This window comes from Mastigoproctus giganteus, chromosome 2 (genome assembly GCF_048544385.1).
Source record: "Mastigoproctus giganteus isolate SK-2022 chromosome 2, ASM4854438v1, whole genome shotgun sequence".
Classification (NCBI taxonomy): domain Eukaryota; kingdom Metazoa; phylum Arthropoda; class Arachnida; order Uropygi; family Thelyphonidae; genus Mastigoproctus; species Mastigoproctus giganteus.
The window spans coordinates 31,150,497-31,165,579 of record NC_143576.1 but is presented as its reverse complement, the minus strand read 5'-3'; the positions used below and the strand labels follow the sequence as shown (position 1 = coordinate 31,165,579).

The 15,083-nt window shown below is 35.3% G+C and overlaps 1 protein-coding gene across 1 annotated transcript in view; it reads right to left on the bottom strand.

Annotated features, from left to right (window-relative positions):
- The window catches only part of LOC150089253 (BOS complex subunit ncln), a 178,652-nt gene that overhangs the window by 139,224 nt on the left and 24,345 nt on the right, over positions 1-15,083 (bottom strand). Inside the window, exon 3 of the mRNA XM_090390406.1 lies at positions 8,614-8,758. Coding sequence (XP_090246532.1) covers positions 8,614-8,758 — 145 coding nt within the window. The remainder of the gene's footprint in view (positions 1-8,613; positions 8,759-15,083) is intronic.

Genomic DNA, 15,083 nt, shown 5'->3' with positions numbered 1-15,083 from the left:
CCACATTGCCACAATTAAAGTACTGCTATTTAGATTTGGCTGGAGTACAACCTAATAGCAGAAGTACTACCAGATTTGGCAGGTGTGTTCTTTGGAGAATGCAGAAGAGAATTAATTAAAACACAAAATTATTTCCAAAAATCACCACTAGGGGGAAAAAGTTGAACTGAAAGTTTTACATGTCTCACTTCACTCATACATAAATATGGAATAGCAGGCATAAGATATTGCAGTGTACCATAGTGGTAGCAGCAATACCTCTCAACCATAAGCATGCTTTGATTGTTTAGCTCTATTACCATAATGTAACTTGTATTGTTGCAATCGTTCTTCCTGCAGTAGTAACTGCAGGAAGTATGACTGCGACGTCACAACTGTACTTGCAACTTTCCACACTACTCTACAATCATCCTCTTTCAATTTAAATTTATGTCCCCCTTATACCTTATATGTGTCATCTGAGAGAGAGTAAAGGTGCCATCAGTACAGTAAGTCCCCGACTTATGCAAGCCCAAGTTACATAACTTCAGACTTACGTAAATTTTTTTTGGTGAAATCGTAAAGATACTTTCTGCATAATTTTTAATAGTGAAGTCGAATGAAGGAACAATAAGTATAAGTTTTTATTTTTGTTCCCATACAAACTACGTTGGATAATGACCTGCAGCATAACTAGAATCTAGGTAAATAACTAGAATTAACATTTCATTTTCTGCTTTAAAAATTCTGAAGAAATATTCAACAACGTGTTTGAGACAGGTGAACTATGTCAAAGCACTTCAGTGAATTACAATCTAGCCCTTCATCTCTACATCCTTTCCTTCTTTCTTTCGGATTTTAGAGCCAGTTCAGTTTTGTTTGAGAGCAAAGTGGGAGCTTCTGTTTGAATTTTGTATGTAATTTTTATTACACGTCGGGTTATTGTGGTGAAGTTGAAATTCACATTGTCCTACTATTTTGAACAACTCTGAGTCAAATTATCATCTTGTAGTGTGCACTTCATTCGCATGTCATAAGGTGTGACAGCATCTTTTGTAACTTAACCCTGTGAAGTTCTTTACAGAAAATTTCATTTTGAGTATTATCATGGTGCCACCTAAAAGAATAAGTGACAGCGGTACTAGTAATCTACCAAAAAAAGGAAAGCGATCAATTTGGATCAGAAAATTAAAATAATAAGGATGTATGAAAATGGTCAAACATTAACAAGTATCAGGCAGAATTTAGATTTTGTCAGTGTCAACAGTGAACGCAATAATAAAGGACAAAGACAGAATACATGAAGCAGTGAAGGGATCAGCACCAATGAAGACAACTATAATAACCAAGGCTAGAATGGGACTAATAAGCGAGATGGAAAAGTTACTTATGTGTGATGGAAGACCAGATCCAAAAACAAGAGGAAGACCAGATCCTAAAGCATGAGCAAAGGCTCATGCCATTTTTGAGGATCTTAATAGCGATGATACTGAAACAACCTTTGTTATGAATCATGGTTGGTTTGATAGGCTCTGTAAGAGGAGCAATATCATAATGTTGCCATAAGTGGTGAAGCAGCAAGCACAGATGGTGGGCTGCCAAAAAATTCAAGGACAAATTGGATGAGATTATAAGAAGTGGTGGTTATTTGCTGCTGACAAATATTTAAATGTGAATGAGACTAGCCTTTCTTGGCAAAAAATGTCCAGTAGGACTTATATTTCTATTGAAGAAAAGTCAATGTCTGGGTTGATTTATCACCTAGAAATTTATCACCTTTAGTGATTTATCACCTAGAAGGCCCGCAGGCTTTTAAGGGTATTGACAAGAAATCACTTCCCATACACTTCAGGGCTAACTCAAAGGCCTGGGTGACAATAACCATGTTTGAAGAATGATTTCTAAATGTGTTTGTTCCTGAAGATGAAAAATATTGCTTAATAATGTCAGTGCCTTTTAAGATATTAATGCTCCTTGGCAATGTTCCCAGTCATCCTAAATATCTAGATGATCTGCATGACAATGTCAAGATGGTATACTTCCCTCCAAATACAATGGCTTTGATTCAACCAATGGATCAGGAAGTTATCCGGACATTCAAAGCTTATTACATAAGGACAACATTTTCTGAGGCTATAAATGGAACACAACAAGGGAAAATAGATCTGTGGTAATTTTGGAAGATGTTTAACATTCTTGATGGAATACACAATTCAAGAGCCTGGAATGATGTGACAATTGTATGAGTTGAGTTTGTAAAATGCTTCTAAAACATTCTGAGCTTAACAATGAAGGCTTCAACAAAAATGAGCTGTCTTCTCTTAAAAAAGAAATTGTAAACTTAGCCCAGGAGTTGCAGATGATCCCTAGAGGACGAAGATGTAGATGAGCTTGAGGATGAATGAGACTCCACAGCAGTAATATTTATAGATCTGTAGTTACTCACTTAGCCTGAAAAAAGATGATCAGTATTTGAATCAGCCTCATCGATAATGCTTATCTGTTTGTTGTTTGTTTGTTATTTGGTTTTTAGGAGCATTAGCAACTAAGGCCATATTGCTCCAGGATATGCGGTGGTCATTTCCTGACCTTCCCGCATCCTCTGTATTTGGTGGTGACGGGCTCAAACCCCAGTCTAATCAAGAAGCATGTGCTTCGCACTGCTGCTGCTCCTTCCCACCTGGCTATGGAGGCGCCAATGCTTATCTGCATCAAGTTTTTCAGTTGACTGTCTAGGGATGTTGTCAGTTATGGTGATATTATATATTTTAAAAATATAAAATATATGCTCAAAATTAAGCTCTTTAAAAACAACTTAAAGTAACTAAAATGTGAGCTCACGCGGGATGATAATAGTGAGTTTTCGCCTTAACCCTGTGAAATTCTTTACAGAAAATTTCATTTTGACCGTTATTATAGTGCCGACTAAGAGAATAAGTGACAGCGCTACTAGCACATCTACCAACAAAAGGAAAGCGATCGATTTGGATCAGAAAATTAAACTAATAAGAATGTATGAAAATGGTCAAACATTAACAAGTATCGCGCTACTAGTGTGTTACTAGTCATTCCCGAGTTACGTAAAACTCAACAAAGTAAGAAGTCCTGGAACGTATCTCTTACTTATGTTGGGGACTTCTGTATTTTTGGATTAACTGGGAAATCGATTATCCGGGATTTGTTTTTACCATCTATCCCGGAAAATCGAGAGTCTACTGTAACTTTTTTGAATGACCTTCAAATATAGAAGATATAAGATTGGAAGTAACAATTATCATATAAACGAATTAAAAGTAGTTATTACTATAAAAACAGGAGGTATAAAAAATTGCAAAAACAGACAAAAATGAAAGTTAATATTAGAATGGTAGAAAATGAAGAGAACTGAAGGAGGAAGCTGCAAAAGAGGCATGTGGGAAAATGATCTGTAAAGACAGGAAATTCAGAACGATGTATGAGACCCAAGAGGCAGCTCGTGAAAAGTGCAAGAGGGCTAAGATATATATGACACTTTTTTTTTTTTTTTTATGAACCCCAAACACGAAAGGTATCTGTAGTACTTAGTACCATGTATGGTGTATGGGTTGAAGGTTGAATTGTAGGTTTGAATTGAAGGTTGCTGTTCGGAAAGATGGGGTGAAAAAAGTATCAAGAAGATAAAAAAAAAGTCTTAACATTTATCATATTTACTGGGATAATAAGACTCGCTGAACAAAGATGCATAAAGATTTTAAGGATAATTTTGGAAAAAAATATGTTATTACATATATACAAATTCACAAGTAATGGTATATTTTCTGGGTTGGAGGAGGGCCAAATTGCTTTCAGCTGCCCTCTTTATACGCTCTTTGGCATAATTTAATACCTTCAATTTCAAGCCAACGACTTCCACTACCTTTACCTATTAGGGACCTAACAGCTAAATGGTCAGAAGATACAACGCACCATGACATTACACTACAGAACAATGCCCATATACTTTTTAAATCTCTGGCCTCCACAGAGTACTGTGTTTCACAGACAATGCATACGTGAAGACGGGGGTAACCCTCGGTGCCGTTAGACCTTAAATACTTTACACTTTACACTTTTTACCTTTGTCCATTTTGTTAATACTACAAATTTATAACAAGTTAAAATTACCTACCAAACTACATGAAACATAGGCACATCTCTCTCCAATGGTAACTCATTGATTTATAGGGGATTACTAATATTTGAAGGTCATTCAAATGATTACTAATACCAGTAATTCAAAATGATCACACTGTTTATTGTCACACATTTCAGCGACTAGATGCAAAACAGAATGGGAGAGGGGGATAGTTGGTGTCTCACATATTGAAAGTAAGGCAAAATTAATGGCATTTCCAGTAATCTTTAGCACAAAAAGGTTTCTAGAACAAAGTGAGATTTACTTCTTTAAGAAAAAAAAAAAAGAATTCTAAGCAATGCATGGGGGTGGTCAACCTTTTCCTGAATTGCCACATAATCATAATAAAAGTGTGTCACATGCCACCTAGGGGCAGATTTGTAAGCTACCAGAATCAACATATCCTCCACTACTAATCAATGCCACAAAATTGTTTTGCTAACTATGCAAAGTTATCATTATATATGCTAAGAACTTGTAATAAAAAAATTTTTTAACAATTTTACATTTATAAAATAAACTTAGATATAGGTTAACCAGGATTGTCTTTTGGTATTCATAGCCCCTAGGTGCTCTTCATTCTGAGGCCTCACTACATAATATCAATATATTAAATGCACCTGCATTAATTCTAATTTTTTTTTTAACCATTTATATTTTTTTCATTAATTCTAATTTTTTTGATGCATTTATAGAAATGCTTTAAAATTTAAAAAAAAAATGTTAAAGCATTTCTATAAATTTGATACTGAAGTTACTTGTATTGACATAACACTCTATTCCACCTAATTTATTCACAATATGAATTTTGATGTTGTTGTTAATGCTTTTGCTAAAAGAAAATGCTGAAAAAAAGAATTTATCTTAAAAATCTGCATTTAAAAATTAGTTTGTAGAATTTTACTGTTGGAATAAAATCACTGAATTATATTTGAACTTTTTTTTTTTTTTTTTGCGGTCTCCATTTTTTCATAAATTTAAAGGTCCTAGGAATAGTGTCTAATGGAAAGGACTGCCCTGAGGTTAATGAATAAATGTTTGTCCCTACAGAATTGATGTCACAAAGTCCTCACTAAAGTTTATGTGTATTAAATTAATGCTAAAAAGAGGTAAAATGAACCATGGGTTCCAGTCACACTGAAAGTTTATCGTAAAGAAAGTTGATCAAAAAATATATAATTTTTCGAGATAAAGGCAGGACTTCAATTGTATATTCATTTCTGATTTTTAACTTTCTTTTCCCTCCCCATATCAGCAGGTGAACTATTAACAAAAGCAGCTGTGCGTGGCACACATGTCACATAGTTGACATGTTCAAACCATAAGATGCAGGAGAATTTTGGGCAGCATTTTCCAGGAGAAAAAAGTATGGTCTGGCAACATGATACTTGATTTCAGAACAGGGTAAAAAGAAACCATAAGTAAAGTACAAAAACAAGAGTTAAGTCAAAACAGAAGAGAAAGATATTTTAGAAGTATGGAGTGCATACTTTGATTATGTGCTAAACAAAGGAGAATTTCAATTTCAATCTTTTCTTTTTCACTGACCTTCAGTACTGGAAAGTTGAAACATCATTGAAAAGAAAAGATTGAAATGAGTGAAATTTTGGAAACTACAGTATCTCAATAGAAATAGTTGACAAAATAATAATTGAGGTAGAATAAGCCATGGAAAATATCAAGCGCAGAAAGGCAGCAGGGGTAGGTAAAATCACACCTGAAATGCCAAAAGCTGGAAAACGTCATAATGGTGGTTACATCACATTATTCAGATTTTTCAAAGGACAATTTCCAGAAGAATGAAACAAATTCATTAATTGTACTTATAGAACAGGAAATATAGCTGAATTGGAAATTAGAAAGAATTTCACTCCTTTGGGTACTACATAAAATTTATGCAAGCAAGAAGAGGGTTAGAAGTAAAATTCAGCTTTTAGCCCAAAAAAGTGATGCTGGTATAAAATATTTGCACCAAGAAATATTACAGAAAACTCATGGAAACAACAAAAACCCGTATTTGGAATTTGTTGATATTAGGGAGGGGGAATCTAGAAATGAGTTCTTTTAAATTAGAAAAAAAAAAAAAAATGGTATCAAGGATAATCTTTCAAGAAAAATAAAAAAATTGTGTACAAATGGATAATCTGTGGTGTAGATTGAAGGTAGCATTGAAAAATGGTTTAAAGTTAATGGCATAAGAGAGGGCTGCACCTTATTGCCACTGCTTTTTATGATTTCCATTGACTATTTAATAAAAGAATGCGAGTTACTGACAAAGCTCAGTGTGGGAGATATAAAAATTAGAGCACTATTATTATATGCAGATGATACTGTAATATAAACTGTAGCTTGCAAGACATTCAGGAATCTCTGGTTGAAGATAAGGTAAAAATATATAATTTGGCATGCAAATTACTTACATACACAAAAACAAAAGTTATGAAAGTTCACAGAGACAAGGACAATTTAGAATACACACTAATTATCCAAAAAATTTACCAGAAAGTTAGCAATTTATGCATTTAAGAATGATCTTTAATAATGATGGAAGTTGAACATGAAAATAAACAACAGAGTAAGTAAAGATAAATGTGGAGGATTGGTTTGAAATTTTACTGGTGCATTAGCAGCAGTGGCTATTATGCGCCAATGTGGAGGAAGCCAATAGATCACGTATATCACAGATCTTCTGATTTAATAAAATAAACAAATAACAACATATACCCCAGGTTGTAGATGCATTCAACATTTTTGTAACGTGCTTATTTCCTCTTAAATTTTAATTGAAAATTGAAAGATAACAGGCATTTCATATTTCAGCTGTGATTAGTATAATAAGAAATAATGATTCATTATTTATATATTTAGTAAAACTGATGACAAAAAAAATGAGCTCCTCCAGTTTCATATGCATGAACCAAAAACATTTCTTTTTTCTGCACATCTACCATATTACCCATTCATTCCTCCAATGTGAGCATATGCCAACAAACACAATATCCAAACATAATGTAGTATGGATAGCCTATGCAATTTGTATGAAAAAAATAAAAAAATAATTGCCAAATAGCTAATGGTTGATTTTAATGAAATTTGAGATAGTTTGACAAAACTTTTTGAAAGAGCCAAATATAAAATTTCATGAAAATCCAACTACTGTGATTAGGGTTATTACATGCAAGTAGGTGGACAGGCAGGCATGGTGACAACAAGCAGCACTTTAAGCATATCAGCTGACATGCCCTAAAAAAGGAAATGGGGACAAAAGGGAGAGTAGCTTCTACAAAATTTTGTCAAATTCTGGAGAAGCTTCTTTCAATGAAATTCTAATGAAATGTATTTACAATATAAAAATTATACTTAAATCCCAATGAATTCTTTACTAATGTCATAAGTAAACTTAAATATTTTATTCTATAAATATTGCTGTTCAACAATCTTTGCTAGAAATATGTCAACTTGAATGATTTAATATCTCATCTGTTATTTCTTGAAATGTTATTTTTATTTAAATTAAAATTTAAGCGAATTTGCATGAAAAAGACCAAACCTTAAAACATAACTGAAAAAACAGCTTTTATAAAATTCTTATGAAATCTTATTGCAATTTAGCACTTTTATTTATTTGAAGTGGAAAATTAACCTTTTTGAAAATGTCAAACTTCAAGAAAATTCCACAATTACTAACACTGTACAAAATTGAAAACAGCCTCTTAAGAATAAATTTTAAATCAAGATAGAATGAATTATGTTATGTAATTACACCATTATAATAAGACTGGTTTATTTTCAGAATTACTTTGATAATATGGAATAAGCAAAACTTTAATTTCAGTAAAGTAGTCATGGTGATATATTAAGAGGACAAGTTACAAAAAATATGGGCTGAAGACTATCTTCAATCCAGTGAATAGGATAAGGATAAAACCTGTTGAAAAGGTTTAGAACAAAACTGCTGAGATTGCAGAACATGCTTATATTTTAAAAAGCCATTTAATAAAAAGAATTTCAGTATTACTAGGAATGAAAGGGATTTTACCAAAACCAAAATAAGAGGCTTATTTACATTATAAAATTTATCAATCAAAAAATCAACAGAAATTAAGGAAAAGATATCAAAAATATCTAATTGGATTATTCGGTCACCAACTGTAATCAATTTACATAGGCAATTCTTATAGGATAACTATTTGTGTCAACAGTGAGGCAATTGGCTATGAGGCAATCAGTACCTTCATAGATGCATCTAGGCAGTTATATTTTGTCTTGATTTTTGGTCTTCATTTCTTGAATAGAGAATGAGTATGTAACAAGAGACCTGCAAAGGTTTCTAATGAAATGGTGAAAATAAAACAGTCTTGTTATTGTGGTCTAATTGTGCACATAATTCATTTTCTCTTGATGAAAACAATCCACAAACACAATGATTCATTTAAAAGTAATTAAGTAAATTTTACATATTCTGAAAATTATATACAAACCCTCTGATGCGGTCCTTGTTTTTTCACTATCTGGAGATTTTTGCATGCTTTCATACATTTCTGTGATTTCAGGAGTTTCTTGGGTAAAATATATTGGGATGTTTACTTCTTCTTCCAGCAGGTTTTTTTCTAATTCCATTATGTGCTGCCAAATAAATAAACAAAGAAGAGAATAAGGATCAAAGTATTTCACAAAAAATTTCCATTTAATTCTGAGAGTGGTAATAAAGTAATATAAAATTTATTTTATTATATTTCTTTGACTTTATGTATGGTATATGTCAAAAACCATTAAATAAAGAAACCTGTCTTGCATAAATGTTAAAAAAGATGTCTCCATGAAGCTCATATGACCTTAGATGAATAGGCAAAAATTTGCCTATTCATCTAAGGTCATATCATCTAATTCATCTAAGGCAACAATTAGTGCCGACATTGATGCATTTCAGTCATTCACTGTGACTGCTAATGTGCAGGAAAGTCTTGATGAAAAAAAGACACCCTTGATCAACATTCCTTTTCTTTTACCATTGATAGCATTGTATATCTGATCGTGAAGTTAGAGATGTTGAAGTTGGTGAAGATGGAGTTAAGAATAGTACATACACCTGTTACAGTATTACTTGTTCTGACACAGTCAACCATTATTATTCCTTTGGAATCCCAAAGACTGCTGGCTCACCTTTAGAGCCAATGAAACTATTCTTGAATTCTTTGGAGGCAATAAACACAGCCGTTCCCACTGTCTGGACTGCTGCTTTGACCCAGACTGATGCAAGGGTTTTAACTTCTAGAAAAGAGATTATTTTGCACCAAGGAACTTTTGAGATTGATCAACTGGAAAGAAGGAAAATACAGTTGAATTATGGGATCACTGGGGCATCATTTCCATCATTATGGGGATCATACCACTCAATGATGACTTCAAGATTCAAAAGGAATTTAGTGAGCTTGAAGAACAAGAAGCAGCATAGGACAGAGTGATGGGGTATTCAGATTCATATAATAATTATAAGTTAGTCTGTAACAAAAATACAAGCCTTGTACAGACAAAATACACAATGGTACAACATAGCCTAGGTCACTGACATACCTAAAATCCAATGACAATAACAAAAATGTAGAGTTAGAAGGTGAAATCTGAGTACGCCAAGAGAGCCAAGTAATGAGACAATGAATATTATTTGTAAATAAATACAAAGAGTAAGTGTAAAATCAATTGTAGATAATCCAGTTAATGTGTACTGATGAACTGGATATCTAGTATGTAATCAAACTTCTAGTGCAGCATTTCCCAAACTGGGGTCTGTATACCAGTTCCAGGGGGTCCACAAAACAGACCCTCTGGAACTAGTCAAATTATTCATTCTTTGTATAGAAAATTGATGATAAATAAAGTTATTATTATATATTTTTGTAAAAATAAGAATAAATTTCAATTTTCTTTTCAGAAAACCCAGTGTTCGTACATATTCGGTCCTTGAGGTTGTCACAGACATTCTCTCAGATATGCCAGACAAGCTGTACTTGCTACATGGGAGTCTAAAATGCTGATGGAACTGATATTCGGGTGACACTCAAGTCAAGTGGACCCAATTTCGGCGAAGTCCGGACGGTCTATGACAGCCAAATCCACTGCTTGCACCTTCACGATGGTGGGACTGTTAGTAATCCTGGCTATAACCTCCATGCACAAGTACATGGTGGGTGACCACCAAGGTGTGAACCAACGTAAGCAGGGGTCGAGGTGTGGCGCCCACACCACATGGAGGAATGCCGCCCCTCTATGTTACCAGGCAGTACTAGGTGGTAGATGACTCTTCATCAACCGGTGAAATACTACCACTTTGCTTATTGGAGGCTTGAAGTGGTGGAACCCATGTTTAGTCTCTAGAGCTAAGGTCCGGCCAACCCTTCCCTATCTCTTCCATCATGCAGTATGATTGATGATTTTTGAGGTTATGATGAATGTCGTGGTGAGATCCAATATTCCTTACATTTCGAGGGTACAGCTCTAAAACGGTGTTTGCAGGCCGGCCGCTAGTTAGTACACCGGACCAAACCTATTGGTAACTCTCTAGGAGGCTTCCGGATCAGCTAGTGTATAATCTTGCTACCTCTACTCTGCCAGATAGTGACTGGATGGAGTCCAAGTATGGACTCCATCCGGAGTATGCGGGGAGCATTGTCGAGGCACGTTATATCAAGGATCTGGGTATATTCTTACCAGTGTACGCCATATCCAAAAATTTCATTACTTCATACAGCATGTCCCACCCACTTTTTCTTACTATTGAATACACCATGAATTGTCAAAATAATAGAGCAAGCTTATCTGTGAAAAGATCTAAACCTCCCAAGGACTTCCTAATTCATTTCACGAATATACGTGTCTCAATTCTAATCTCAACGATGTCCATTTCCCCTTGCAGTCTTCCAAACCCCACGTACTTTTTCTGACTGAATCTCAGTTATCGGTTGATTCAACTACTGCTCATCTCAGATGTCCAAATTATTTGCTGTATGATTCCTTTCGCCTCAAAGGTGGTACTTGTGCATATGTCTGTTCTGATATTCCCTGTCACAGATATGGCAATTTGGAATCTCCTCTCTTTGATCTTCTCTGGCTTAAAATCTCTCTACCTCATTGTGTCAAATTCATCTGTTGTCTCTACCGTTCTCCCAACTCCACTAATCACTTGGAACTCTTTGACTTCCTCTCTTTGCAACTTGACTTTCTCCAGTCCAACTTTCCTAACAGTGAGGTAATTTTCCTTGGTGATTTTAATGTTCACAACTCCAGCTGGCATCCGTTTTCTAGTCACACCGACCCAGCAGGTCGAGATGCTGAGGCTTTTGCAATTACTAATGACCTAGCACAGATTGTTCATTTACCTACAAGAATACCGCACAATCCTAATCATACAGCCAATACGCTTGATCTTTTTCTCACAAACAACCCTTCTAAGTACAAGGTCGAAGTGAGAGGTCCTTTAGGCACTTCAGATCACAACTTGGTGATTGTCTCTTCTCCAATGGAACCTTTATCTCATGGCTATTCCCAACCTCATATTGTTTGGCATTACAAGAATGCAAAATGGGATGACCTGCGAGACTTCTTTTCTTCTTTTCCTTGGTCTGATTACTGTTTCAAAACTTCAGATGTCAACGTTTGCTCAGATCGCGTCAGTGAAATTATTCTTGCAGGAATGGACTCCTTTATCCCACACTCCACTTTAAAATCTCGTCCTTTACCTAAACCTTGGTTTTCCAATAAATGTGCTAAGGCTGTCCAAGAGAAGAATGTTGCATATCGTAATTGGCTTGTTTCTAATTCTTCAGTTTCATTTTCTGCCTACACCAAAGCTCGCAACAATTGTAAAGCAGTTATTAATCAGTCCAACCTAGAGTTTGAACAGACTAAGAGTAGAAAACCTGCTTCTTACCCTAATGGTAGCCGAGCATTCTGGTCTCTTGTCAAAGCTATTGGCCGCAACTTTTGCCCATCTCTGCTCCCACCTCTGTCCAAACCAGATGGTTCTGTTGTCACTTCAGCCAAGGATAAAGCTGACCTGCTAGCATCCCATTTTTCTTCCAGCTCATGTATTAATGATCTTGGTAAAACACCTCCCACCATTCCTAACATGCTCCATTCAATGCCTCCTGTAGTCTTCCGTCAAAAGGATATCAGAAGGATTTTGATGAATCTTGATGCTAAGAAAGCTCCAGGTCCTGATGGTATTTCTCCACTTGTTCTCAAAACCTGTGCTCCTGAACTTACTCCTATTTTTTGCCGCCTTTTTTCACTTTCTTATTCCAAAGGTGTTTTTCCTTCTGCTTGGAAATTTGCTCATATCCAGCCAATTCCTAAAAAGGGTGACAAATCTCTCCCATCCAATTATCGTCCCATTGCAATTACTTCTACTCTTTCTAAAGTAATGGAGAAATCAATTAACCGCCAACTCTTAAACTACCTAGAAACCTTCCATCTGATCAACGATCGCCAGTATGGATTCCGTCAGTGTCGATCCACTGGTGATATTCTGGCTTATGTTACCCATTTATGGACTAATTCAATGGAAAGGTTCAGTGAAACACAAGTAGTTGCTCTTATCATCTCAAAGGCTTTTGATCGTGTTTGGCATAAAGGCTTCTAAACAAGCTTCCATCTTATGGAAGCTTGTTTAGAAGCTTGTTTGCCAACTGTTTTTAGTAATTGGTTATCCAGTTTTCTCTCTGATCGCTCACTGAGGGTGATGGTAGATGGCTCTCTGTCTTCTAACTTCTCCACTAATGCCAGTGTCCTCCAAGGTTCAGTTCTTTCCCCCACTCTTTTCCTCTTGAATATCAATGACCTTCTTCCATTGACTGGAAATCCTATCCATAGTTTTGCCGATGATAGCACATTGCATTCAACTTTCCATTTTGAGAAACCTTGTCCTGCTCAATCAGCTTCAAGTTCTCGAAAATCTGCTGCCAATTCCTTAAATGCCGATCTTCAGGTAATTCTCCAGTGGGGCAAAGACAACTTAGTTGATTTCAACCCTTCTAAAACTCAGTCTTGTCTTATATCTCGCAAAAAGTATTCTTCTGCTCCTATGCTTATCTTTAGTGACACTCCGATTTCTAGGCAAAATGATATATCTCTTTTGGGGATTACCCTGACTTCTAATCTCTCTTGTCACAAGCACATTACAAATATTGCTTCCTCTGCATCTAAAAAACTTGGTTTTCTCTTTCGCTCTCGGCGTTACTTTTCTTCCAAACAGCTGCTCACTCTGTATAAATTGCAAATCCGCCCTGCCATGGAATATTGTTCCCACATCTGGGGTGGTGCCCCCAAAACCTCTTTCAGGCTTCTTGATTCCATTCAGAAGAGGACAGTTAGGTTAATTAATGATTCATCTCTAACAGAGTCTCTCCACTCGCTTTCTCATAGACGCACTGTTTCTGCTGCATGCTTCTTCTACAGATACTTCCATGGGCACTGTTCTTCTGAATTGGCTTCTATAATTCCCGCTCTCTCTTTCAAAACAGTCCGAACATGTGCCGCCACCAGCCAAAATCCATTTACTGTCCAACTTCAAACCCACAGAACCAACTTTTCATCTTCCTCATTTATTCATTCAACTGCCATTTTCTGGAACAACCTTCCTTCATACGTATTTCCTGAAAATTACAATCTACAGAAGTTCAAGTCCAAATGTCAACAAATATCTTCTTTCGTCTTCTCAACCTCCAACCCAAGCACGGTACTAAGTACTATAGGTTCTAATACCTCTCGTGTTTGGGGTTCACATAAAAAAAAAAAAAAATATATATATATATATATACACACAGAGAAACATGAATGTATATATATATATATTCAAGGGGTTATTTGTTTAAGTAATTTTTTTGAATACTTGCCTATCTTGTGACTGGCTGCAGAGATAGAGCTAGTAAGTATATATTTTATATTAATTTATCTAAATGTATGTTGTTACCATAAGCAGTCCATGTCTGGCTATATAGCTAATAAGAGGTGAAGTTACGAAAGTACTTAAGATAGTAATAGACACTCCTGCACTCGTATTGCACTAATAGCTCAGAGTGTTGAAGAATTTTAGGGGAAGGACAGTGAAAAGAATATGATTGAAGAAAATACAGTTGGTGTTCAGGTAATCAGGGGGCACAAGTTCCCATCCGTATTAGTAACAGCTCTGGAATGGGTAGATTATTGCAATTTGGAAGGAGATGTTTTTGTATCTCTGTATATCCGAAATGTTATGTTAATGTCTAGACTAATGCTTAAATAAATCTTAAAGTTATTAACCATTAAATTTAAAAATATATAAACCTACTAACATTAAGAACTCAAAATTAAAAATCAGAAGGTAACTGGGAGATATATGTAAAACTGTATCTCATCAGGATGCCACACCGTTTCCCTATTTCAGTAAATTGTACTGAAACAGTCCATATATGCCACCATTAACGTTTCAGTAGTCTCCTTTATATATAATTTTGTGTTGGGGCCAAAAGTTTTTAAAAGAAAAGAATTTATCTAATGTATAGGAAACTGTGGCATGTATGTTAAGTTACCTATACTTTTATGTTGTTGCCCATTGCTGCTAGTTAGAAATTAACAATTACTACTTAAAAAAAAAAAATTATATAAAGTTGCTGCTAGGACTTACCGACCCGCATGTGGCAGCCAGAACCAAAAAGTGAGAACGATTGTTTGAGTTTTCCGCCCAAGTCGTGGGCACGGGTGGCAACCTCTTATGGTCAAGACAAACTAATGTGATGAAGGCAAACTACTGTAAGGCTCATGAAAAAAAAAAAAAACAGCAAACGTAGCTAAAATAACACTAAAAAATGAAACTAAAATATACTAAGATATAAGCCTATCATAAAGTTGCCCTCCCGGATGTTCTCTTTACACACTACAGGGAATGAACAACCCACGTAGGCAGAACTTATATTTA